The following is a 27676-nucleotide window of genomic DNA, read 5'->3' as shown; positions in this document are numbered from 1 at the left end:
CCCGTATAAAGTGCGCTATATAACTGCAAGTTGTTGTTGTTGAGGAATCAGAATCTTACAACAACAGTAAATTGCATTATATAGCACCGTTCACATCAGGAGGATGTCCCATGGCGTCCAAATGATGACCACTCTATTTCTAGTGCATTCAACATTTGACAATTCCATCACAAAGTGGACAGCGTTAGAGATTATTCAGCACTGGGAATACCTGAAGAAAGTGTGCCTATGTAGACTGGAACCCTAACAAAATGTATCTGGATGTTCTTTGGGCCAGAATATATACCATTTAATATAGCGTTCTATCACGTCAAAGTCTTAAAACGTTTCACAGGATTTGCTGTAAAGTGTTGTGAATATTGGAATACATTAGGACATATAGCACAGAAACAGGCCATTCGGCCCAACCGGTCTATGCCGTTGTTTATGCTCCACATGAGCCTCCTCCTGCTCTTCCTGAACTAAGCCTTCAAGCATAACCTTCTAGACAAATTGCAACAGATTGCATTGAGATGGTTTCATCTCCATTTCTGACTTAGTACAGTAGCCAAGTTATGAAGATCTCTGCATTGGGTGGAGCAGGGCAGATGTGAATGGTCACGATTACTGCGATTGGGTTGGTGAGTGGAAGAGCTAGTAAAGTGTAGCACAATGGAGCCCCAGAGGAGGTTGGAAAATTTAAAATTGGAGCAAGGAGAGAAAGGAGAAATAATAATTGCATTCGATTTATCACATCTTCTAAGTGTGGTGACTGTTTGTAAATATATGGATTTTTGCTTCGTGTTTAAAAATACTGGTTTTATTGAAAAGCCAACAGAGCATTTGGCTTTGGGTTAGAAGCCCCTCATCGAGTCTTAATCTCCATTGTGTTGGCTGACACTGCTGTGTAGTACTGATGGAATGATGAGATATTAAGCCAAGGCCCTGTCTGTCCACGCTTCAAGCGGATGTTAAAGATCCCATAACAGTTTTGGCTAAGAGGAAGGAATTTTTTCCGGAGCCCTGACCAACATTTCTACAGCTAAACTAGTCTTTCGTTTGTGGGATCTCACTATGCAATACAGCTGGCACATATACCTACAAAATGTCACTCCACTTAACAGTAATTACTGTGAAGCGCTTTGAAATGCCTCAATAGGATAAGGTGTTTTAAAGGTTCAGGTTATTTCTTGCATATTTTCCCTTGTGCAGTATCATTGAAATGAAGGTGGATAATTTCTCTGCATTCTTTCTGAACAGTATGATTAAAGTTGTACTTCAAACTTGCTCTTGTTTCTGTCTACCAAGCAAGTAACCAGTTTGTGTGATATATACATGCTTTAGTTATTTTAATGCCAGGGGAAAATTGTGTGTAGCTTCAAGTTCAAATTTATTCAGTGTTTGCTTGCTGAGACCAAAATGCATAAAGAATTTCCTTAATATGCGAGACCAATTCAATCTATACCCTTAAAATATGTTTTAAAAGACACAAGAGCCCACAGTCTTTGTCTGTGTTTCCACAAAAGAAACCTTTTCGAAGCACAGAGCCTTATTCGGTTTATTTAGTCCACGAATGAAGCGAACAAGAGCTCAGCTTTCTGTAAGTGATGTAGATTAAACCGTGTCACATAAAGGGGGCTCGGATCACATTTCTGGAGATGGAGACTTGGCCTTTCAAGAGTTGATCCGAAGAAATGAATTCAACCACTAATTACCAAAGGCTGGGGGGAGAAGAAGGGTCTTTTAGAAGGTGGATTTCTGCTGGCCTGCTGAATCTTATGGCACATTCGCTAATATCTTTTATTGCTTGAGAGACGAAAATATATCAGGTTTGTTAAATAGTTAAGAGTATATTTTGTAAAAACACCATCTCTATTGTGATTGGAAAATCTTTCTATTGCTAAATGTAGTGCATTTGACAATCTGCTCCTGCACAGTCTAGTCTCAACGTCTCTGGTGAATGCAAGCAGTGTCTTCAGGAATATTATCCCTTTTTCTCTCTCTCTCTCTCCCCCCCCCCCCCCCCCCCCCCCACCCCCGTTTCACTTAGACCTTTTAGCTCCACGTTTACTGCTTTTAAAATTAAAAAAACAGTTAGAGTTCTGCGCTTTGAACATTTGCCTTCTGTTAAGATTTGCAGAATAAACACCCACTTTTCACCGGACTCAATATGATTTGTGTTGTTTAGAGGGAGGAGGTGGGCCTGTGTTAGCATAGGAACCGGAATGAGCCATTCAGCCCATCGAGCCTACTGCATCGTCATGTTTTTAATTGTGTCTCTCCATCTCTCCTTCTTCTCTTGAATGTGTCAATTGACTCTATGCCCATAGCCTTCTGAGTTAGTCCATTTCTATATTATCACAACCCTCTGTCGCTTTCACTGATCTAGCTGTAATCTTAGTTATGCCCGCATATCCGATCATTACTTGAGGGAGGGACTGTTCACTGTGAAATTTTTTTTTAATCAGAATCCTCCACATATTTGGACTACATTTCCAGTTGGTCCCCACGCACTCAGTGGTGCGTGGGGAAGAGAAGGTCAGAAGGAGATTTTTCCTCAGGCTGTGGCTGTTGCTGTTATCGGTGCTCGGTTTTAGTGTGTTTGGGCTTGATCTACTTCAGGAATAAAAGGATTTTGGTACCCTTAAACAAAAATGTATATCTTAACGCATCTTGTGACTTGATATTGTTATAAGTTTGTCAGTTCGCGCACAGAACACAGGTCAATGCACTCACTTTACAATGTAGTCTGTGAATCCCTTAGGGACGTCCTCCCAGCATGAAAGGCGCTATATTGAATGTAGTGGTTATTATTAAAATTGTGTCAGAAGATGCTAATGCATTCCAAGCTTTCCAGCCGTTCTATTCACAATTGTCCAGCAACCAGTGTTGCGGTTTCTAGAATATGTGTTTAGGTGAATTGACTCGTTGCACATATATACACATTATACCTATGTATCAAGTCCTTCTTTTGATATTGCAATGTCACATTATGAAAGCACCCCACAGCTGTATGGCTTGTTATTGCACATATGAGGGAGGCATTGCTCAAGTTCGAATGCCTCGTGCAATTATGTGGGGCATTTGTTTAATTTGGCAGCACATCTGCCATCCAATTTTTATGTTGCATTGCCTTTAAATTGTCTTGGCATGAAGCCTAACCCTGAGGTGGACTTATTTTATGCAGGGCTGATTTTTGAAACATAAAAGTGTATCTACATTATAGGCTTATGGGCTGTTTCGTACTTCAGTTGCCCATGTAAATGGGGTTGACAGTACACCTTGATCTAATTGGTAACAATACTCTGTGCATTGCAGATTGTGTTACATTGGGTTAAAATGTACACTGTATAGCACTAATGGATAAGATGTCTTGAACATTTTCCTTTGCACAGTGATCTCTGTGACTGTTCTTACACTGAGTAATGTTAAGTGTGCTCGTAGCCATGCAAATATGGCAACTGTAACTCCGAAGGGACTGAGCGTTGCACACATTAAACTAAAAGACCTACACCTAGTCACTGTATCTTTTGTTATTTATTATACTGTTTATTCTTGTGTGTTTGGGCAAGCTATTGGCTCATGGTATTCACCAATCTCTTTCTCAAAATCTGCAATGTCAGCCTAAAACTACTGGATTGCCTAAGGGTGGAAACTAATTGGGAGTGTTTTAAATGATGGAAAAAATATGGATAACAAGTCGAAACAGATTTTCTCAACTGGAACCTCATCGTTTAATCAAATGCTGTGTTCATTATAACTCTTATCTTATGATTAGATATGAAGGTTTTGTAAATGAAACATAAAAGAAGCTGGAAGGGAAACTGGTTGTAAACCATTACAGTTCTTGGTTAAGTATCTGATCTCAGTCCGTGGGACTAGGGACATGACCCAATGTTTTGATTGATTTGATGTCTGTGCTGCGGAAAACCGGGAGATGAACCTCAGTGATGATACTCATCCTATTAAAATGCTCGATTGCCCAAGTTCCAGTACCTGGCTCATTCACATCAGTTTGATGTTTAAAGGATGTTTTGAACACTGACTTCAAGACTAGTGAATTGGCTCGCATCACGAGACCCGGGTTACATTTCATGTAAAGCAGACCAGGGAAGAAGTAATTTTACTGGACATGTTGCATTAAAAACAAGGTTTCTGAAATGTGACATGAATAGGGATAGGAACAAGAGGAGTCCATTCTGTCTGTCAAGGTGGACTGCCTTTTAGACCATGGTACATATTTTCATTATTAATAATAATACTTCCATTTGATATAGTGCCTTATTGCGTTGTGGAGACGTCTCAAAGTGCTTCACAGAATATATTATAAAATGAATTGACTCTATTTGTGGGTGCACCGTGACAGCCAATTGTGCACAGCAGTGTCCCACAAACAATCATGGATTGAGTGACCACTATGTTACGTAGACCATAGCATATATTTTTAATCCGCTTTCCTGCACTTTCTTCATACCTCTTAATAACTTCCTATATGTTTATAAAATGCCCTAAATTAGAGACTGTATTATGAGTAGCTATACTCATTATAGCAAAAGCTGTTCTTTTAACATCAAGCACTTTTTTATTGGCCTTTTTAACACACAGGTGGTAACTGTATAAAGTTTACGCAAGAAGCTTCCTGTGTATGGAAATACAGCAACTACTAGATCTGTTTAGGAATATTTTGTCAGACTAATCACAATCTGCTCTCACAGGGCCATTGCTTAAATTTTTAATGTTCTTGGCCCTAGGTTAGTGGCGGTTAGGGGAGAGGGGGAGGAAATTGTGGACGGAGGAGGTAGAATTTTTTTGCACAGGAATAAAAGATCAGGTTTAAATTCAGTCATAGCATTTTTCCTTTCTGTGCTCCCAAAAAAGATAAAGTACAGGTTTCTGTTTGCTTTAGTAAAGTCAAAACCTAAATGGGGTCTGTGGGGGGAAGAAAATTGCGATGTCATTTCTGTTATGTGTTGAAAACCTTAACTCGTGTCGTCGTTTTGGAGGTTTGCAGAAACAAGTGGGTCGAAGCACATCTGTGTTCTTAAAGACCAAAAACTATACTGGAGCTTCAGAGGACATTAAGCGGCAGAGCCAAACAGGTGTGATCCCTGGTCTATACTGAGTTAGCTGACTTCAGCCAGTGATTCTGAAGGGGTCTACAATGTGCCATCATGGTGTGGGTGAGGTTGACGTTCTGCTGTGGATTGAATCAAGGACCCCAGTTGACCCCCTTCCCCTTGCAGTTCGTGCTTTGGATGCCTGATGCACTATAGAATCGACTTGGTCGAGATTTGTCCCACTCATGACTATTGCAACAACACATAAGTGAGGTAAATCTGCCTGTCTCACAACCATCTAATCCCAGCTCATGTTCCTTATTAATTGGTGATCAATCGATCGATCATTTCAGTGAATTCTGCTCCACAATGATGACTGTATTGAAAGAGCAAAACTTTTTGCTAATATGTATCCTGCCTAAAGCCCCCCAAAATCAGGAAAATTACATCCCATTTATTGCCGTCACTGAGGTCGTGGTATCCTCGCAGGATATGACCATTTTTTGCCAAATGTCAATATGCATACCTAGGATGCTAAGAATCTGCCAGCAGGCATTGTGTTTAGTTTACTTCATGATTTATGACTTATGAAATGTGGGAGGAGGAGAGTCTTACTCGTGACTGCATTGGGCATTAATAATGGAGTCCTGTAGCTTAGGGTTAGCACACTCGCCTTACAAGTGGGAGGACCTGGGTTAAATTCCTGTGCTGAGCGAAACCTTAGGCAAGTTTCCTTACTCCACATGCCTCTGTTTACCTAGCAATAAGTAGGAACCCAGTTGTTAGTCGATTGGTGGATTGATTTCCAGGGATAATAATCCCTTCAAAAAAATAAATAAAAGGATCCACGTCTATTTGTGGGACACTGCTGTGTGCAATTAGCTGTGGCGTTTCGTCCACAAAATACACAATCAATTCACTTTACAATATGTTCTGTGAAGCGCTTTGGGACGTCTCAGTGACATGATAAGGTACTATATTAAATGCAAGGATTATTATTATAGTTTCGTTCTACATTCTACGCACCCTTCAAGCAGTGCTGTATTCATTTGCAGAAGTGACAATTCCATTTTCCACACTCTATCCTGTGGCATGTCTGAGCAGATTGGTACAAATTAAGGACAAATACTGGGGCAGGTTTTTTGCTGTTGACTAAAATCTGTCGGGAATTGGATTGAGACTTCCCAAACTCATTTCACTTACGGCTCTTAACAGCTGTCAAATAGTTTCATCCCATCTGCCTGTACAGCATTTGTACCGACTTATATCCTAGAGGTGCAAGGATTAGCATTGAAGTTGTAAATTTGTTACAAAGAAGAAAAACTAATTTTCTTGTGCTACGGCTTTGCTGTTTCATTACAACCTTGTGTATAATGTGGGCTGTTTGGAGTATAAACAGTCTAATGGAAGAGCAGGTTTGTTATTGTCAATCTCGATATATGGGGAGATACTGATGACTTTTTGACATCATGTATATGTTATGAATGTTCAGCCGGGTGTCGTGACACGCGGGGGAAATCCATCACCGTATTTTAAGAGTATCCAAAGCAAACTGAGAATTCCACGCAGCCCACCTACACATGGAAATTCCAGAGATAGATTGTAGGAATGGAATGCGCACTCTCTCCCTGGAGGGACGCATCCTGCTTACCTGATTCCAGAAAGCTGTCCAGATGCGGCTCCAGGTAATGCAGACCAAAGAGTTGCAGGTTTGAATCCTCTTCTGTGCTGAATTAGCCAATCTCAGCAGTGGGAATATTCGGACCTACAATTACCTGGCTGTTGGCTTAGGGTTGGGTAATCCTGTCCTGGCTGCTCCCCACAGGACCCTGCTGGAAGAAGAATGTGTGGAGGCATTGGATGGGTTATGATCGGATTCAGGTGTGAGATTCCTATGGTTAAATATCCTGCGGAAATCCGCTGTGCAGCTTCACATGTGCCACTTGAATGAGATACCAGAGGTGGTTTGGTTCCTACAAATTCACAACAACTACAACAACTTGCATTTATATAGCACCCTTCACACGGGGTAGAGTTCCGGAGTGCTTACAAATTTACATTCATATAGCGCCTTTCACATCAAAAGGATGACTATCATGTGAAAGAAAAATACAAAAACTTACATCTTATACACATATTGGGTGTCTACAAAGTCTTTTGTTTCTACAGTGCACTGACTAACAACTGAAATGTGTGGAAGGATGATGATAATTGTATTTAGAAGTACTTAATTGTATTCAGTTCAAGTGTTTAACTGTATTTAGACGACCAGAGGATCGGTTTGAGTGAGCTCCATCATTTTCATGGCAGATAATGATCCATCGGCATGTTTGGTGCGACATCTTCCATAACATGATGGAATGAGGAGGCAAAATGCGTCCCTGACAGCTTGTTTCAGCTCCTCCATAGTCTTGTATCACTGTTTTGTAAAAGAGGAGGAAGAGGTTTTTAGTGGACACCCTGTAGTATAGGTGATGATTCCTCAATTGTCAGCCTTCCAAGATTACTTTAAACACTGAGCCTACCTACAGCTGCCTTCTTATGCAGGGGCATGAGGGAGAAATGACGATGTGGTGTGGGGAAACCCACATTGTAGGGGACAGAATTGCATTGCTTCAAAACAATATAGAAACTAAAGCTGCTCGATGCAGCTTGTGCAGTCAAATGCTTCCTTTCAGGAGAGGAGGAGGTAGAGAAGAGAAGGACTCCACTGTGCCAATATTGTTGCGTTAACTTGCAACTTCATCCCTGCCAAAAAAAGAAGAGGAAAACCCTTATTCAATAACTACAAGGTTCATTTTCTTTAGCAAGTTATAGTGCCTTTTTTATTACATTCTTAAAACTATTCATTCACCTTTCAGATAATCTCCCCATGATTTGAGTACAGAACTGTATTGCTTGCGGTTAGAGTAAAATATAGGTTGAATCTGCGTTTGTATATCCTTGAAGTCTATGTATTTCTAGGTATTTTTTTACATACAAACACACACACACACTGCACCTCATTAGGAGCAGCAAAAACATTGCTTGATCTCCCAGAGCCCATTTCACTTGAACTAATTTTTGTTATAAAAAATTGTAATGTTTGGCTGCGTTGAGCCGTTTTGACACCTCATTGTATTTCAGAGCCACTCCATGTCTAGCAGTGATTCTAATGCGCGTTGAACATTTCAGGCAGTGCACCAGTTCCCATCTAATTTGCTCTCTGGATTTGTGTTGACATCTTGTAGCCATAACATGGGAGAAGAACAGTTTCTGTCAATTTCAACTAAGTGTGTAGTAATTGCTTGTGATGTGTCCGTGTAATAATTAGCGTGTCTTCATTTTTAAAAAAAATTCTTTTCAAATTCCCTGTGCATTGGCATAACTTCAAACAGAAAAGCGTGCAGTTATTTTTAAACGCTGCTTCCTCTTTTTCTCTTCCCACTAATTTTCTCCCTCCCTCCTCCTCTCCCAAAGGCATGGCTTGACTCCTTACCCTTCGGTGAGGAATAGGAGGTCGCCCAGGTTACAGCACACAGAGAAGTGGCCATCATTCATGTGTGAGCGGTGGTACTGTAGTATTCATGTTTAAATGGTGATAGATTTTTTGATTGTGTGGCGATTGCAGCTGATCTCAGTCCTGTCCTTCCCGGATATCAACACATCCTCACCTTCCAGGGGTTCGTAGTGAGGAGATGGGTGGGGGAGGGGAGGGTTCCCTGTGGATAGTAATTGTGAGTGGGAACACTGACTGTTTTTTATTCCAGGGGTGCTAAGGCCAATTATGGTGCACCCTACTGAGCTAAGCTAACGTAGCACAGATGAGGCTTCAAGTTCTGATATGTGTAGCCTAATGCTGTTCTATGCAACGTCTTTAATCACTAGATCGCTAGGTTGTGCAAGGATCTGTTTCCTTTATTATTCCTCACCCTCCCACACACACGCGCACGCTGCGAGTTTCTCAAAGAATGTTCTGGCACTGGAATTACTTAAGATCTTCCAGTGTTGCAGATCTTGCCTCCCTCCTAACTCCCTCTATTCTCCGTTCTGACAGAGAATAGAAAGTTAAAGCTTTGGTCTTCTGTGGGGGAAGTACAGTAAACCTCACATATGACATATCAGTTGGAACCATACATTTAATATGACTTATGCAAAGTAGGAGTTATGTCAAACTTGCATAGAATATAAATTCTTGAACGGGACTTGGGTAGATGTATGAATTAGGCAATTTTACGATTTATACAGATTAGACTCATGAGAGTTTTACCTCGATTGAACCCTGCTATAGGCCCCAAATCACACAGAAACTTTCAAATAATCTGAAGCAATGGTGGATCCCATTTGCTGTAATGCCACTTATATGATGCCTGACACTTTTCCAATACTTTATTTTCTTTCCAAGTTTTTTTTAAAAAAAATAAGACTTTGACAGACATTAGGGGGTGAAAAAAGAAACAAAGAAAGAATCTGGAATTTTATAGCACCTTGTGTTGAATGTCTCAAAGTGCTTCACAAGTAATTGGTGTCAAATTTAATTGGTGTCAAGTTCAAATCAAGTTTAGCGATGAGGTGAATGACCAAATATTATCTGGAGGATCATTGCCCACGGCATATGGAAGCAGAGCGAATGTAGACAATAGGATAAGACTGAAAGCTAGGTAGATAGGTCTAAATAGTATTGAATGCAGACAGCATATTCCACTGCTGAAATTGAATGGGACAGTGGTCATTAGATTGAGATGGGTTCAGAGATCGTTTTGAACAAAAAGATTCACAAAGATCCCTTGACACATTCTTTAGCACAAGTAAGAATCTTCATTTGCTATTGCAGCTGTACATTTGTCTCTTTCTCCCCTTGTGTAATAATAACAATCCTTGTATTTTGATTTAATGCCTTAATGGAGTCCTGTAGCTCAGTGGTTAGAGCACTCGCTTTGCAAGCGAGAGACCTGAGTTCAATTCCAGGCAGGGCGAAACCTTGGGCAAGTTTCCTTACTCCACACGCCTAATAATAATCCCTCCAAAACCAAAAACAATAATAAAAATTGGTCATTTTCAATCTAGGACTGTTTGTGGGACACTGCTGTGCGCAATTGGCTGCCGCGTTCGCCCACAATATACAATCAATTCACTTTACAGTGTGTTCTGTGAAGCGCTTTGGGACGTCCTCCCGACGTGAAAAGCGCTATACAAATGCAAGGATTATTATTATTATATTATTATTATCATGCAAAACTCTGTTTTTAGGAATAATAATAATTATCCTTGCATTTGATATAGTGCTTTTCACGTCTTCTAGACATCTCAAAGCGCTTCACAGAATATACTGTAAAGTGAATTGACTCTATATTTGCAGGCGAAACCCAGCAGCTAATTGTTCACAGCAGTGTTCCACGAATAGTTGTGGATTGAGTGGCCAAATTATTATTGTTCTATTGAGGGATTATTATCCCCGGAAAAGCGATCCGTCAATCGACTAACAACCGGGTTCCTACTTACTGCTAGGTAAACAGAGGCATGTGAAGTAAGGAAACTTGCCCAACATCTTCGCCCTTATCATGTCATTGAAACATCTCAAAGCGTTTCAAAGAATATACTGTAAAGTGAACTGGCTGTGAATTTTGTCAGCGAAACTTTATTGTGAATAAAGCTAGTCTCAAGCCCTATGTTGGAACATGGACTCATAATGCATTAAAGGGGCATTGCCAATGATGAGACGTTAAATATTAGTATTCTGGTGGGCACACAAATAAACAGCTTGGTGGCTGGTCATGGGTTAATTATAAAGATTAAATAACGTGATTTTTTATTTACCTCCTGATTATCTTCGACAACTATTGGATTACACAAGCTTTTCTTAAAAGTTAGCAGACATTAACCTGTCGCTTCTTGTTAGGGGGAAGGACAATTATTTTCTCTTAATTTTGCTTCCTAGCTATGTTTTTCTGTATTAAACTCTATACATTGGAAGATGTACTGCTGAGCGGACAGAGTGGACAGTTCAATATGGAATTAGCAGGTCACAGATATCTGGCATTTACCTTCAGTCTGTTGAAGAATAGTCTGGGAGATTCTGGAGCAAAGCAACTGTCTGTATCTCTGAGAAACCCGACGTCTCAAAGCGCTTCACAGAATATATTGTAAAATGTAAAAACTGTATTTTGTGCACGCATGTTTGGTGGGCGAAAATCGAGCTACAATACTGAAATTAATATGCATAATTGATTATGGACTTGTAGTGGCAGACTCTTCAATCTGTCAGTTACAATGTGAAGAGTCTGCATCTTGTCTCTCACATAGGGTGCGACTGTTTATCAGGATACCGAAGCGTGTCTCTTTCAGAGGGCAGTGATCCAGCTCTGCCTTTTGTCTTGTCTAGTCTCACAGTTAAAGCCCTTTTGATTGACCACAGAATTATTGGTGTGCTTACTTCTGCTGGTGTAACCTGCTATCTATTGTAACGATAGCAGGTGGCTGCGGTGTGTGTGTGCATGCGTGCGTGCAAATTGGGTTGGGACACCAACTGAAATCAGTGAGGCTACCTTTGAGATTCCAGCCAAAATATATTTTTTAAAAAAGTATGTGTTCTCTTTAGTGAGAACCTAATTATGTTTTGTTTCATAGCTGTGAGTGGAATTTTTGTGGCTAGCTCAGGAGTTTTATTGTAGGACATCAATAACATTGAATGCAAGGTTTTAAGGTGAGGGTTTGACCGAGGCAGTTATCTATCTGACTGTACTTTTCGTTAAATTGCTGCCTGCCCATACTCTGTTTTTCTAAAGTAGCAATAAATTTTACTGCTTTGTGAGCCAGGCTGAAAACAAACACCAGACAATGATATCAAAGTGTTTAGTACGTAATACTGGTCATGTAACACTCGGGACTGACTGTAAGGGATTCAATTGGATTAAGTGAGTGGAATTGTTGTTATACTTCCATGAATTTAATTCCTGCAAAACTCCTGGAAGATCTAGTATTCACACATTTTAATGGGACACTGATTAAATAATCCCGATGTCTTTGTTTCGTTGATTTCCAGCACAGTCTTGGTACTGATTTGATACTTCGTTTGTAAGTACGTTTGATATGAAATAGTGTATTCATTTGTGAGCTTTCTTCTCCGTTTGACTGTTTTTTCTAATTATAAATTCCTCCTCTATCTATGTGTCTGCGTGTGGACAGACTCGGAGAACAGTTCTACAAGGAAGCTATTGAACATTGTCGCAATTACAATGCCCGGCTGTGTGCCGAGCGCAGTGTCCGTCTCCCATTTCTGGACTCGCAAACTGGCGTCGCTCAGAACAACTGTTATATCTGGATGGAGAAGAGGCACAGAGGTCCAGGTAGGGTGTGGTCTGTGTGTTGTGTGTCTGCATGTTTGTGTAAAACAAGTATGTTATTGCTGGAGGAGGGTTTAATGCCTCTATTTCCCCCTTTTCTAATTTCCTCCCATCTCTCCACTGTAAGGTCCTTGATTCATTGATTTCTACTTCTATTGGGACAGACCCTCTCCCCCCCCCCCCCCCCGCACCGCCGACCTGAATGGTCATTGTTACTATGTGAGCCCTACCAGGGAGCCTCACAGTAGACTGATCGCCTACTGTTGAGCCTCATGCTGTCCTTGCCTGATAAGCACACAGCCACGCAAGTTCAAGCAAAGGTCTCTGGAAAAAGATGGGCAATGAGCTCTGGTTGAGGTCTTACCACCCCCCACCCCCACCCTCCTCCAACCCAGACAGCACTCATTGAGGCTAATGACAGCAGCCCACACTGGCACCCAGACCAAGATTAGCTAACTCTGCATGAACCCAGACCAAGATTAGCTAACTCTGCATGAACCTGGGAACTTCAACGTTTGGTTCAGCTAACTGCAGGATAAGCTGCTTGAGTGATTGAAACAGTAAAACTGCCGTTTTAAAACACTGCTGTACTCCACCTCTCTTTGTTGGGTTTTTGTAGGCCGTGCACCATATGTTGCTTAGAAGCTGGTAGGGGAGGTGGGAGGAGGAAAGACACCTGGATCTAGACTTGAATTATTTTCTTAGAATTTCAGGGAGTGCCAAAATAGACACATTTTGTGTGTTCTTTTAGAAAAAATCAGTAAAAACTGACTTCAAAATTAGATGGGAAACTTGTTTCCTTGGCCCTGGCTACCAGTCTCTTGAGATCATTTTTAAGAAGTGATCTGAGATTGATTCAGGGCTTCTATCCTTTCAATGGGGAAACACCTGCTCTACCCATGGAAGCACAGCTGATTTCTGTCTTTCAGTGTATCAATCCCTTGTGGTTGCAATTTCCTCTGTCTCAAATGCATCTTAATATGTTGTTTCAAATGTAAGCAAAAGATCTGAGCAAAAAATGTCTTGAGTTATTTTTTTCGTAACTTTCAAAAATTTTTTGAACAGTGAGTAACCCGATAGATAGCAAGTTGATTAAGTTAAGTTGATTACAGATTTTTTGTGAACGATATACTTACACCATCATCGATCTCTGGGGGTCTTCACACGCTCCCTGGATTCCAAAGGCACACAATTTAAATGATCATAAAAATTGGTTCCACTTAATAGCCGAACGCCTAATCTCTGTTTTCTGATAAGCTTCACGAGTGACGTGCAATTCTGATGCAAGTGTGAAATATTGTGTAGGATTGGCACCGGGACAGCTGTACACGTACCCGGCTCGCTGCTGGCGCAAGAAGAGACGCCTGCACCCCCCTGAGGATCCCAGACTGAGGCTCTGCGAGATAAAGCTTGGTGAGTGCTTCTCAACGGGTGCCATTGAAGTTGGCACGTTTCACAGTTCTAGACAGTATTTAACAGTACGGAGTTCTGTCGTGTGGGGGTTAGCACGCTCACCTCGCAAACCAGAGGACCCAGGTTCGATTCCCGAGCTGGACAAAACCTGAGGCAAGTTTCCTTACTCCACACTCCTCTGTTCAATGTGAGACACTGTTGTGCACAATTGGCTGCCGTGTTTCGTCCACAAAGTACAATAGTTCATTTTACAATATATCCTGTGAAGCGATGTGATAAGGCTCTTTATCAAATGCAATGATTATTATTAATAAATGGCTTTGAATAGCGGAGGCTTTACCTGTAAGGCATTTCTTGGAAAAAGAAAAGATTTGATTCCTCTCCACTACCAAAGGTGCGTGTTCACTGTGGTACAGTTCATTCAGGTGCCCTCCAATACCTTGACCAAGTGGCCATACTTCATGTGTGCCGTGCTCATAGAAGACATCACAGCTGAGCCCAGATCCTTGTCCTCACTCAGTGTTGTGAAATTTCAAACCGGTTTCGTTGGTTGACAGTCATCCCTATTTGTCCTTCTAGGTTTTTTTTTGTCTAGGAATGCTATCTTTAGCATTTCCCTCACAAAATACACAGTCACCACACTTTAACAGTGTATCCTGTAAAGTGCTTTTAGACGTCTCGTCAACATAAGACGCTATATCAAACGCGAGGATTATTTATCTATTGTGTGTCAACCTGGCTCAGTGGTAGCACTGTCGGAGGTATCATTAAACCAAACTTTTCCCAGTGTCCTGGCCAACAATCCCCAAATAAAATTGGTCACTCACTCCATGACTCTTTGTAGGACATTGCTGTGTGCAGTTGGGCTGTCGGGTTCGTCTGCACATACACATTTCACAGTAAATTCTATGAAGTGCGTTGAGACGTCTTTCCAACATGATAAGGTGCTATACCAAATGCAAGGATTATATTTAATAACTGTGTGCACTGTACCCTACATTTAGAAGGGTTGTGAGGAGGGGGAGACAAATGACCAGAATAATATAACGCAAATATTTGTTTGAAGTTTCTATTATGGAAGAGTCGGGGAGGTCCTGAGGATCTGAAGTTAATGAAGATGAAATTCTGCTTAAAGAAAATATTATGTTAAACCTCAATGATTTAGATAACTGCTGTCTATGTAACTCAGATTTCAGTATTGGGTTCCGTGATCTGCAGCCTATCTCATACCCTGGCTTCAGACTTCACAGCACATCCGAGAGCATCAGACAAGCCACTCTGGGTCTACGCTGTTTCTAATTTTCTACACAAGAGTCAGTCCACAGCTCGTAAACTAGAATTTTAATAACCAATCTGAGCCATCTCGAGTACATCTTTTGTAAATAGAGTTAAACAATGGCTAAATGTTTGCCCCGTGTTTGATCTGAATTTGGGTTTGAAGTTTGCTAAAGGGGGGTTTCTATGTGCATTGAAAAATGGTGACCTATTTAAGCTCGAATATTTCCAACTGCGTCGATGAGCCCTGTTTTTATCTGAAGTGTATGCTACACTGTGAGAACATGCAGCCTGTTCCCTGCAGGTACTACAAATGTACTATTTAACACTTCTTTACTTTCCAAAACAAGAGAATACAGGGCTTATTTTGTAATAGAGCAAGCAAAGTCCGCACTTGAACACACTGAGATGGGAGACCCATCTCTCAACTACCAGAGCGCCATATGTTGACAAATGCTGCGTTTTTTTAAAAAAAACTTGCTCAGTATTGTTTAACATATTTAAAAAAAACCTTGAGATGCACATGCCTGCTTGCCTAACCAGTTGATGCCCACAAAAACCACCATGCATATCATTTTAAATGAAGAAAAAATTGAAAGATGTATGCTGGGAGCTTTTTAACTTCACAGTTCTAAAGTGCGTGCATGCTTGAATTTTTTTTTAACCTGACTGAACCTTCAGAAAGCCTAGTGTAAAGTTTAAAATCAAACCAGTCGTCTCTTGTCTTTCAGGCCCTGGTGTAGTTTGACATGGCTGTGACTCTTGTCTCCCTTTTATGGAGGAAATGCTGGAAGAAATGTTTATTGGTCATATTACATGTCTATTTCACTGGCTCAAAGAACACTGTGTACATTATTTTGGTAATGCTGCTTAAAAAGGAATTGTATTCTACAGAAGTATCCCATAATTCAATGTAGTGCTGGGTGTCGGAATTTCCGACCTTCGGATAAGACGTTAAACCGAGTCCCGTCTTCCTATTCAGGTGGGCATTAAACAAATTGGCACTGCTTGAAAAGAGAAGGGAGTTTCCCCTGGTGTCTTGGCGAAGAATCTCCTAAATGAAATTGATCATTTGTTTCATAGTTGTTTGTGGGACATTGCTGTGTTCAATTGTGCTGCTGCATTTGCCTACAAATGCACAGTCACTCCATTTCACCAAATGCAAGTATTATTATTATATGAACAAAGCAAAATTATGTGTGCTCCCAGACTGACTCTAACCAGCGGATCAACACTGCAAAATGCGGCAAGGCAAGGATATCGCAAAGCGTAACAATATTTCTCTGAAAACATTCTGAAATTACTGGGCAATTTGATGGAATATCCTTTCCCTTTAACCAGCTACTAATTATGAAATGGTAGATAATCTCCAAGGTCCATGATGCCTTAGGCGCAGTCTTTAATGAACTGAACCGGCTAATTGACAAACAGCGAGGCATTAAAAAGAAAGTTATTATTTTTGGGTAACTGTTGCAAAATTGGAATTGGATAATATTTTAAAATTAATTACTGTGTTATACCTCTGGCCTTATAGGCAGTAAATTAATGGTCTTCAGTGAATGCTGTTCAGAGCAGAACAACTGACTGTGCATGGATCCTCAGCAACTTAGACACTGCATTAGTGTGGATATTGTATTAGTGCACTGTTATTAAAGGTCTTCTATCTATCTTATTAGCTCTGGGTAATAATAATAATAATCCTTGCATCTGATATAGTGCCTTATCACACCATTAGACGTCTCAAAGCTCTTCACAGATTATATTGTAAAATGGATTGACTGCGTTTTTTTGGCAAAATGCAGCAGCCAATTGCACAGAGCAGTGTCACACACACAGTCATGGATTAAGTGAGCATATTTTTTTCATGAGGGATTATTACTCCCAGAAAGCAATCCACCAATCGACTAACAAATGGGTTCCTACTTACTGCTAGGTAAACAGAGGAGTGTGGAGTAAGGAAACCTGCCTAAGTTTTTGCCCTGCCTGAGAATCGAACCCAGGTCTTTTCGCTTGAGAGATGAGCGCGCTAACCACTACGGTACAGGGTAATATTGTAAGTAATAGAAGCAACTACAGTATTGCCAAAGTTGGTTGTTTGGTGACCTTTGTTGTCATGACCCCTAAAGTCACTTGCAAAGTTAATTTTGGTCCTGAAGTCTGAGAGACTTATAGTAGATTTTTGTTTGCAGAATCAAGAGCATTTGTAATCTGTTATCTGAGTAGCCTTGTCTTGTTTGAAACTAGGTGTTGATTTGGGGAAGTGGGGTGGAGGTGTTGGAGTGTTTGAATCATGACATGCTTTCATCAGTAGTTTGTATCTCTTTGCACTCTTCGCCTTTTGCTTTTGGAAAGTGTTGCAGGAGAATGCTGTCTGTTAGCTCTTTCTCAACTGGGAAATGCAACATAACAACAATTTGTGTTTATATAGTGCCCTTCATTCAGGGTAGCGTCTCGAAGCGCTTAACAGTGGAGGAGCCTGATGCTGAGCCGGGGCAATGCAAGTCACTTTAGCTTTGTAAGGGTAGTCCTGTAGCTTTGGTTAGAGCACTTGCCTTGCAAGTGAGAGGACCTGGGCTTGATTCCCGGCAGGACAAACCGTTGAGCAAGTTTCCTTATTCCACATACATCTGTTTACCTAACAGTAAGTAGGAACCTGGTTGTTAGTCGATTGGCAGATCGCTTTTCCAGGGGTAAAAATTCATTCAAAATAAATATTGAAAAAAAATTAAAAGTTTGGTCTCTCAAGCCATAACTGTTTGTGGGACTCTGCTGTGAGCAATTGGCTGCTGCGTTTCGCCCACAAAATATACAATCAATTCGCTTTGCAGCATATTCTGTGAAGTGCTTTGAGACGTCGTGAAGACGTCTCGAAGATAAGGCGCTATATCAAATGCAAGGATTATTATTATTGTTAAAATCTGCAAATTGGGGGCGGTGATGAGATGAAAACTTTTTTGTTTGCTCAAGTATTCTCTCTTCTTGCCCCGGAGGACTTTCAGTGGTTTTATTAGATCTTTGTGGTGATGCAATCAAACACCAGTCAAGCAACCCGATCTATGTGTCAGCAATGTCCTTTATAGCCACAAAATTAAAGAACCAAGGCATGCTTTATTTATTTGTTCAAGGAAACCTGGTCTGACCGACGTAAATAATTTGTCGAGCGCTGTTAGTAATGTGTTTTTTTACAAATTCAGTTTTACTTTGTTGCTTTGAATCTGTTGTTTTTAGGTTGAGTTACCATCTTCAAACAGCTCCAATTATCAATGGTGACTTTCAGCATGTTCCAAAAGATCGGGAGGTGGGGGCAAAGAATGTGGGAGAGGAAAGAGAGATTCTTACAGGATTCCCTCCTACCTTAAATTGTCAGGGTTTTAATCTCTTGGGCTGCAAGAATTTTCTTAAACGAATGGTTAATAATAATAATCCTTGCTTTTGATATAGCACAAGGATTGTTATCAAATGCAAGAATCGTTGAGACATCTCAAAGCACTTCACGGGATATATTGTGAAGTGGATTGACCGTGTATTTTGTGGGCGAAATGTGGCAGCCGATTGTGCACAGCAGCGGGACTTGAAAGAGGGGCAATGCGGAGGGATTGAGGGAGAGTGTTCCAGAGTTTTGGGGCGTAGTGGCTGAAAGCACGACCTCCGATGGTGGGGCGTTGTAGGATGTTGCCAACACAAATCACCTGCACTAGTGGTTGCCTCTTCATCGCTTATTAATCTCTGTGAAGCACATCTAACCTTGTGTTTTAATTAAGTGATGGACACAAGATAAGTGTAAGTTACCCTGAATTTCTCCTTTCCCTGCCTGCACCAATCCTGCTGTTTAACCTACCTGTTAGGAGCTGTCCACAAAAGGGTGTGGATAATTTTCTTTTAATTTCTTTTAATGTTTTGTTAGAAGTGTATTTTTTTTCCTTTTCCCATTCCCTTCCCTGACTTTCTCTTCTCTCCCCCACCCCCGACCCACTGCTATGCAGAATCACCAGACTTCTGCCTTGTATCTTGCCACAAACGAATCTTGCCACGCAATCTCACTAATACACTCTGGACTGCAGATTAGGATGAGCTTAACTTCCTAAAACTTTTATTTCAAAGTAAAAGATGCATAACAGTAACAATAATAATCCTTGAATATTCACTGGGTTTACTGTAAAGTGTAGTGGCTGTATTTTGTAGGCAAGTACTGTACCATATTTTAGAGGTAAATATTTATAGTTGTAATCGATACTGGAGATGCTGTTTAATATTCTTCTGCAATTACCCTGAGACTATTCAAAACCTCTAAGAGTTTTGGTGGGGGGTGGAGGATATTTCTTTTTGAAAGTGTAGTTTTTTAAAAAAATATTTAATATATATTATATATTAGAAAATGATTTAACCACTAATAAACCCACTCTAGTCTTAATGTCCCTGAAGAGAGATGTTTATTTGAAAAGGATCACTTTCATGGAGATTGAAAGGATCTGCAGGAGTCTTGGGACCTCCGTTTGATGTTCCTCTGCACATTTATAATTTGTCACCACACGGCTGAAGTTTATAATTTCTGCTCAGTCGTACCCATTTAATAATTTATGGCTTAGGGAAGGGAGGAAATTGATGTGGTTCTAATGAATGGGGCGAAGGGGATTCTGTGACGCTAAAGGTCAAATGTGATAGCAATTCTAAAGACCACGAGACTGGAAAGCAATTGGTTGCAGATGGGAGCAAAGTCTTGAACATATTCTTGGGGTGATTGCGGTGGCGAGTGGTGAAGGTGCTTGGTTGAGGGGTGGTGGGGGGTGGGGAGGGAGCTGGAGCTGGTTTTGCGAGTAATGAGAGTGTCCGTTTAAAGCACTGGTATCCCACACCGCACGTTGAAGGTTACCTTATCATTGAAGGCCGAATAGATTTGTATTCCAGCTCACAATGCCTGCAGACCTTTGCGGTATCTAGAACCTCTGTTGCGAAAATTTATGTTTACCATTAAGTAAATGTTCCGCTTCTTGCTAATGGCCTTTTGATAAAATATTTACACCGCCTGGAGTTTCTTTCTGTTGCTGCGATGGCCTTTTATTGTTTTCTATTTAGCTGCTTGTTTTCGTTTCAGATTTTAAATCTTTTTTTTATTGAGCTCAACACGTTTTTCCCTTACATCCAACCCCACCTCCCCAACCCCCAAACCTCCCGACAGAATGTGCTTTGTGAGCAGATGACAGATTGCTCTGTTGCAGCTGGGTTCTTCTGATATTAAGTCTCCGGGGACAAGAGGAGTTGAAGGTGGTGGTGGTGGAGGGGTGAAATCTCTGAAAATATGCAGAATAAACGTAGTGTCCTTCGACGGGAGCTGTGGCACAGACTCTTGGATATCTCCCACCACAATCATTTAATATTACTATTTGCTGCACCAAATCTCAGCAGAGCTGCCACATAAATCTTTCATACGTGTATATAATGTAGCCTAACGCAAAGCTAGATATTCGCATGGTGTAGTGCTGCCCAGTGATCTTGTATTTATTCATGGAGTAAATTTGAAAACTGCTTGCAGTAATGATACGTTATGCATTTAACCCTTTTGACAATCATTCGGCTGTATATGGATGTGAACAACATGCCTCCAGCAAAACGTTAACCTACATTTAGAGCAGCATTGCTATTTGTCTTTCTGTGCAATCTAAAGTTTCGCAGCCGGGCGGTATTCTACAAATATAGAGCATATGCTGTTCAGTGAACACTTTGGTAAGAATTAGCATTTTAAATGTTCAGTCAAATAATAAGCCAAGCCATGCTTAGTAATAGGATTCTGCACCAGCCTCCCCATAGTGTTGCCTCCGGTAACTGCTCTGCAGGCATGCACACAGAGGGACTCCGACTTGGCGTGTTCCCGAGTATGGTTCATAAAAGTTCCTGTGCTCTGTGTGTCCCATTAACTTTAGCGCAAACGCTCACCACTGTGCACTGATGGCTGAAGTTGCCTGGAGACGTGGGCACAGACCAGAGGTGGGCTCCAATGTCCCTCCAGGCCAGAGTTGGTATTTTGATACTCGTCTGAAACTAAGAGCTGAAATGTTTACGCCTGCTAAAAAATGTGGCTTTAATTGTAATAATAATCCTTGCATTTGATGTAGCGCCTTATCACATCGTTGAGACATCTCAAAGCGCTTCACAGATTATATTGTAAAGTGTGCGGAGACTGTGTTTTTTGGGGAGAAATACACTAAATTCACTATGAGGAGACTGTATTTTGTGTTTAACGCGGTGAAAAGCGTTATATCAAATGCAAGGATTATTATTGTGTGGCTACCGGATTACATTGCAATATACCAGTGGTGGTACTAGATCCAGTTGTTGTTAGTTTTGTGGTCCCAATGAGTTTTGGACAGCAATGGGGATGGGGGTAGTTTTAATAGTCATTAACTGTTCTGCTGCACGAGTTGAAGTTACAACAGCCACAAACCAATCCATCAAACATGCGCACAATTGTAGGACATCTTTCAAAGTGCTCAGTCTCTTATTTAACAGGGTTTAAGGTCTCCATACTGGTATGCTTAACAGTTGAAATGTATGTTCAGTGTTAAACGTTCTTGGAGAGGAGCACATCTGATCATGCAAAGCTGGTACCACTAGGGACCACATATAATAACGTGAGTTGGGTGAGCACATTTCACCACTGAGGCAAGGTGGATTTCTTTTTTGGCGTGATAACCGAATCCTCAGCCATTTTTCTTGTATCTGTTTGTTTGTAGAGGGGGAGATCTCCTTAAAAAAGGACGGCGTGTCGTCTGAAGGAACTACGTTGGAAGCTCTACTACGTGGAGAGGGGCTGGAGAAAAGAAACGATTCGAAGGAAGATGAGACCCTCAATGAAATTCAAGTCAGTAATCTAATAATCTTTGCATTTGATATAGGGCTTTATCGCATTGTCAAACATTTTGAAGCGCTTCACAGGGTTTACTGTAAAGTCTTGGGATGATTTGTTGTCAAATTTGATCTATTTAGGGACTGAACCTCTGTGGCAATTTCATAAAGTACCACGTGATTGTTTTCATATACCAGGCAGCTGAAAAAACCCACCTTCTTTGTAAAACCTTTGTAAAAACCCACCTGTTTCATTTCTCTGTTTAGGCTGCTCCTTCCTGCCCCCGAACCTATTGGGAATCCTGCCACTGCCATCATATATAAAGGACATTTTATTCCACTGGGCAACACGAGTATATAGAGTGGTAAAATTATTGGAGTTTACAGCACAGTAGATGGCTGTTCAGCTCGTTGTGTCTTCGCTGATGCTAGCTCCTCCATTGGAGCTATCCACTCTTATGTTTAGCAGCATGATTACTTACAAGCAATTAACTCTTTCAATCCCTTTATGATGGATCTTAACATTAAGAATTATTATAATAATGCTTGCCTTTGATATAGCGACTTATCACGTCTTTGAGACACCTCCAAAGCGCTTCACAGGATATACTGTAAAGTGGATTGACTGTATTTTCTGGGCGAAACATTAAACTGAAGATCTTAGTAATTTATAGCAAGCAGGGTTTAACAAAGTGTATTGATTCTAGAATTGCATCTAGCACAGCATTTACACAGTCAGTGTCACAGATCATTGCGAGGCAGAAGAAATCTTCCATTCACTCAGAGATTCCGATCTGACTTGTCTCAACTCAAGGAGGTCATGTAGGATTAACGTTCTTTCTGATTTTTCACCTGTGTCAAATAGCAGCCGATATTGAATTGCCAGTGTGACGTGTGCTTTATTTCTCTCTCTCTCTCGCTCTCTCTCTCTCTCTCTGTCAGTTCTAAAACTATTTTTCTTGTTCCTCCTTTAGAAGCTATTATATGCAAATATTAAACCACTTGTTTCAAACTATTACTACAACAACAGCAACAACAACAAAATTACATTTGTAAAGCCCCAGAGTTGGGATGATGGAGGTCAGAGAGGTAGGAGGGCGGCTGAAGGCACGTTCGAAAAGGAGGGCCTTGAGTCGTGCCTTGAAGGAGGCGAGGGAGAGAGCGAGGCGAAGGGTTTGTGGGATGGAGTTCCAAAGGGTGGGGGCAAAGAGGCTGAAAGTCCAGCCGCCGATGGTAGGGTGGGTCAGGCGGGAGACATAGAGCAGGCTGGAGCCCACTGGACACAGGGAGTGAACAGTTTGATAGAGGGTTAGCAGGTCAGAGAGGTAGGAGGTGGCAAAACCGTGGCACGAGCCTATCAGGAGGGCCTCGGTCTTGCTGACATTCAGTTGCAGAAAGTTGGCTCTCATCCAGGACTTGATGTCTGACAGACAATCTGTTAGGTCCTCAGTTGTCCTGGAATCGAGGGTGGAGGCAGAGAGATAAGAGTTGGGTGTCATCCCTGTACATATGGAAGTTGACCCCATGTCTGTGGATGATGTCACCAGGGGGAGCACGTGGAGGTTGAAGAGGAGGGGACCGAGGACAGAGCCCTGAGGAACGCCACACAGGACTGTTGTGATGGTAGCAAATAAAAGCTCCTAAATCATTTTACAGCAAATTCACTGCAAGGAATCCAAGCATCTTTAGGCAAATGCAGTTGGCCGTTTGGCTGCTTACTTATTTGCCAGGTTTACTGTTCCTTTTCCAAGTAAATGAATCCAGCCCACAGCTCCAATCAAATATATTACAGTAGTCGTTTGCTTAAAAAAAGGGACTTGTGCGGCATTCCTCACGGCTCTGTCCTCGGTCCCCTCGTCTTCAAACTCCACATGCTCCCCCTTGGTGACTGGTCAATCGCTTATAACAATTATAGTAATTCTTGCAATTGCTCTCGCACTTTATCACATTAAGGGAGCACGATGGGAGAAAAGTAGAGATGGCTCCTACAGATGTGCAATTGACCCTTATATTGTCATGCATCTTCTGAGGAAAGATCTTTCTAATATCCAAAAGTAATGGAGAAAATTTTATTCTGTAGACAATCCAGATATTGGGACTTGTTAAATTTAAGACTATTATTCTGTTGCACGCTAATGGTCTGCTTACAACTACAGTACAGAGCCCAATATCTGCAGATTATTGCAGATCTGAAAGCCGTGAATTTCACTCTCTGCTTCCTATAAGTCTTAAGTGTGTGGGTGCTGCTCGCTCTTACTCTTAGCTGGATGAGCTTGCTCCATCTATAATCATAATAATAATCCTTGCATTTGATTTTGCGCCTTATCACGTTGCTGAGATGTCTCAAAGTGCTCCACAGAATATATTGTAAAGTGTAGTGACTGTGTATTTTCTGCTTTGGATGTGTCCTGCTCTATTAAGTGAGTGAACACTCCATTCCAGTTAAGGCAAATTTCCACACAGTTGTGGAACATTGATTTGGATACTCTTAAGCACGGTGATGGGTTTCCTCACATCCGAATAGCCAAAGAATCGACTCAATACTTGGAACTAAATTCAAGATTCATCCTTGCCTTTCTCTGAACTCTGTCAAGGGTGCTTAATACTCCAAACAGTGAGGGTGATATCATACCTGTCTGCCATTAAATGCAGAGACTTTGACAATCATGTCAAGGTTGCTGCACGTAATGGCACAAGGACTATCTTGTCCAGTGATTCGCACAAGATTAAAATAACGTCATGCAAAATGCAATCAGATGTCCTCGAAATGTCTCCTCGCGTTTGATTCACTTTACTGTTGGCAGCTTCACATTGATTGGAAAATCTCGGCGAATGATCAATAATCACGCCTTTTCCTTCGTGCCTTCAGCTAATTAATAGACACCTTCTCTCTGTGTATGTGTGCGTGTTTGCTTTTCATCTGCAGAACACTTTGTCAAAGCTTTCCGGGGGTGGTGGGGGGGGTGGAATTGGCAATTGTCGGATAGTGCTCGTCGGGCTTAGGTTTTTAAAAACAAAAAAAGGCAGTGAGTGCAGCAGGTGCTGTGCTGTAAGAGTGAGATATGATTTCCAGATGAGCCTTTTGTTTTTTTGCCTGTGCAGTTCTGTGGCCACATCCACAGATGTGTCTGTGTCTGCTTGCCGTGTCTGCCACTCTGAATGTCCAAGCACTCCAGTGTAATTCATCAATTGTTCAACGATACCAAAGTGCTCTTAGCTTTAAGGTAGATGCTTCAGAAACCAGGGGTTCGATCCGAGTTCTGAGTCCTAATTGGTGCCTTGAATATTAATGAAGGCTGCTTCCTCGTTTTTTTTCTTCTTTATTTTAAAAAAAACCTTTTCTACCAGCAGACTGGATTGCTGCATAGACCTCTATTCAACAGGCACATGCCTCATATTAATTGGTTTCTACTCATTAAGGCTTTATTCTGGATGAAAGGCTTCAAAACAAATGTGTGCCATTGTCTATTCAGTTGTACACATATTATTCGTTTCTTTATAGGCTATGATTTTTTTCCTTTTTTCGCACCCTGCTCCGCCTCCCTCCCCACCCCCCCAATTGGAGGCGAAGGAGCAAATCCTCACCCCCCATCTTTCTCCGAGGGGAAGAACACATCTGCTCAGTGGCTCTCCATGGAGGTTGGGAGCTCAGAGTGTTGGGAATTGTAAGCGTCATCGCAGGATACCACAATTATATTTTGCTCACTGAATTCTCTCCTGCCTTCTCTTGTGAAGCTGTTTATCGCTCTGTTTGGTGCAGTTCCCTGGGCATCAGTTGTCCGCTTGTAGCTTCTCCACATAGGCATTCTTCATCTTTGAGATTTGTTGGTGACCATGTGTCATTCTCCTCTGCACTGGCTGTAGATTATCCCGAACCCTGAGGCCCATGCCCCCGCACTCCCGGATCCCTCTGACTCGCTCCCTCCCCTCTTTCAAATTACGCTTCAAATGTACGTCTTTGACAGTGCTTTCGGTTATCTTATTCCCCTCCTTCACCCCCCCCTCTACCTTGGCCCCCATCCTCAGCTCCGGTGCCGATCCAGAATTATCAAGCACTTGTGATGTGAAAGGCACTGTATAAATGTATATTGTATTGGAGGAAAGAGATACAATACCAAATTACATTTGTATAGTGCCTTTCAGGTTGGGAGGACGTCTCAAGTCGCTGGACAGGCAGGGATTTGGACCCGAGCTGGGGGTCGGGATCGAGGCGGATAGGAGGGTGGCCGAAGACTCGGTTGAAGAGTAGAGTTTTGAAACCCGCCTGAAAGGGAGGGAGCGAGACGAAGGGAGTGTAGGATGGAGTTCCATTGGGTGGGGGGGGGCAGAAAGGCTGAAGGCCTGGCTGCTGACGGTGGAGTAGGCCGGAGCTTGCTGAGCGGAGACAGTAGGCAGGTTGATATCGAGATCACACCTGAGCCTGATATTACCAGACCGTGTGTGTTTCGCTCACAAAATATCCAGCACGAGGGCGACCAAGGAAAACTACAGCTTTCCGACAGCTGTTCCAGCTGAGATCAGTCTAGTCCGCCTGTGTGTTGAACTTGAGACCTTCTTCTCCAGATGACGCGATGCAAAAAGTACATTCAAATGGAATTCTCAGATTTGTTTTATTTCATTCAAGATGTTAATTTTTGTTGTTGTCATTGACGGCAGAGAGTTTTGGACAATGACGAGAATATGGATGACCTGGAGGAGGAAGAGTTGGAAGACGATGTCCCGAAGCGTAAAAACAAGAACCGAGGACGGGTAAGGACAACAGCATCATTTTGTCTGCGCGGCACATTTTTCTTTGCTTCGATGAGCTTCAGTTGTTTCGTACTTTGCAGTGCCCCAAGTTAAACCGGCGCTGGTGACCGTCACAAATAAAGCTAACGTATTATATTATCTCCACGTCTTTTTCATTGTAACCTTAAAGGAAACCGAGCTGCGCAATAATTGATCATAGTTAACTTACTCAGATGTTTAACATAACGTTCTGTAACAGCTATTTTTTTTAACTGGTCGACCATGGCACCCTTCAGTACCCTGCCCAAGACTCCGTTACTCATGCGTGAACCTGGACAGTAAATGCTTTCAGGCTATTTGAGTGTTGGGTGTGTGGGGTTGGGATGGGGTGGGTGTTATCATAGCTAAGCCTGATCCTACCCTTGCCTGGCATTCACCCATCATGAAGTTTTTTTTAATTGTAAATATTAATAATCCTTGCATTTGATATAACACCTTATCACGTCGTATAATTTTTTTTCCCACCTCCACCACATTGTCCGCCTCGGTCCATACCTCACACCCACAGCGGCTGAAACGCTCGTCCACGCCTTTGTCACTTCCCGTTTGGACCTTTCAAATGCCTTCCTCGCTGGTCTCCCCAGTTCCACCATACATAAAATACAATTAATTCAGAACTCCCGGATACTCACCCGCACAAAACTCCGGACCCCCATCACACCAGTCCTTGCCAGGCTGCACTGGCTCCCAATTTCTGAACGGATCGACTTCAAGATCCCCTCTAGTTTTCAAATTCCTTCATGCCCTCGCATCTCCCTACCTTTCCGACTTGCTCACCGCCCCATTGCAGCACCCGCTGCCTCCGCTCGGCCATCTCCGACCTCCTGTTCGTTCTTTACCCCCTCCGCTACACCATCGGCGGCCGTGCTTTCAGTCACTACTCACCGAAGCTCTGGAACTCTCTCCCCCCCATCTCTACACCTTGTCCCCTCCCGCCTAAAGACCTTCATTTTTTATCGTGCTCACCTTCCTCTCCCAATAGCTCGGGGTCAGACTCCTCCA

The 27676-nt window shown here is 41.9% G+C and overlaps 1 protein-coding gene across 4 annotated transcripts in view; it reads left to right on the top strand.

Moving 5' to 3' along the window:
- The window catches only part of dpf3 (D4, zinc and double PHD fingers, family 3), a 75355-nt gene that overhangs the window by 14306 nt on the left and 33373 nt on the right, over nt 1–27676 (top strand). For 3 of the 4 annotated variants that reach the window (XR_006085294.1, XR_006085293.1, XM_042338072.1), the window contains exons 2-5: nt 12201–12361; nt 13664–13771; nt 21775–21902; nt 26543–26635. Coding sequence is in view for 2 of the 4 variants with exons in the window: in XM_042338072.1 (XP_042194006.1) it covers nt 12201–12361; nt 13664–13771; nt 21775–21902; nt 26543–26635 (490 nt within the window). In the remaining 2 variants the exon portion in view is untranslated. Of the gene's footprint in view, nt 1–12180; nt 12362–13663; nt 13772–21774; nt 21903–26542; nt 26636–27676 lie in introns of those variants that run through there. The other variant, XM_007893250.2, reaches the window with a different exon arrangement.

Source organism: Callorhinchus milii, unplaced genomic scaffold, assembly GCF_018977255.1.
Source record: "Callorhinchus milii isolate IMCB2004 unplaced genomic scaffold, IMCB_Cmil_1.0 Scaffold9, whole genome shotgun sequence".
Classification (NCBI taxonomy): Eukaryota; Metazoa; Chordata; class Chondrichthyes; order Chimaeriformes; family Callorhinchidae; genus Callorhinchus; species Callorhinchus milii.
Note: the sequence above shows the minus strand (reverse complement) of the source record. Positions and strands in the feature narration are given on the sequence as shown.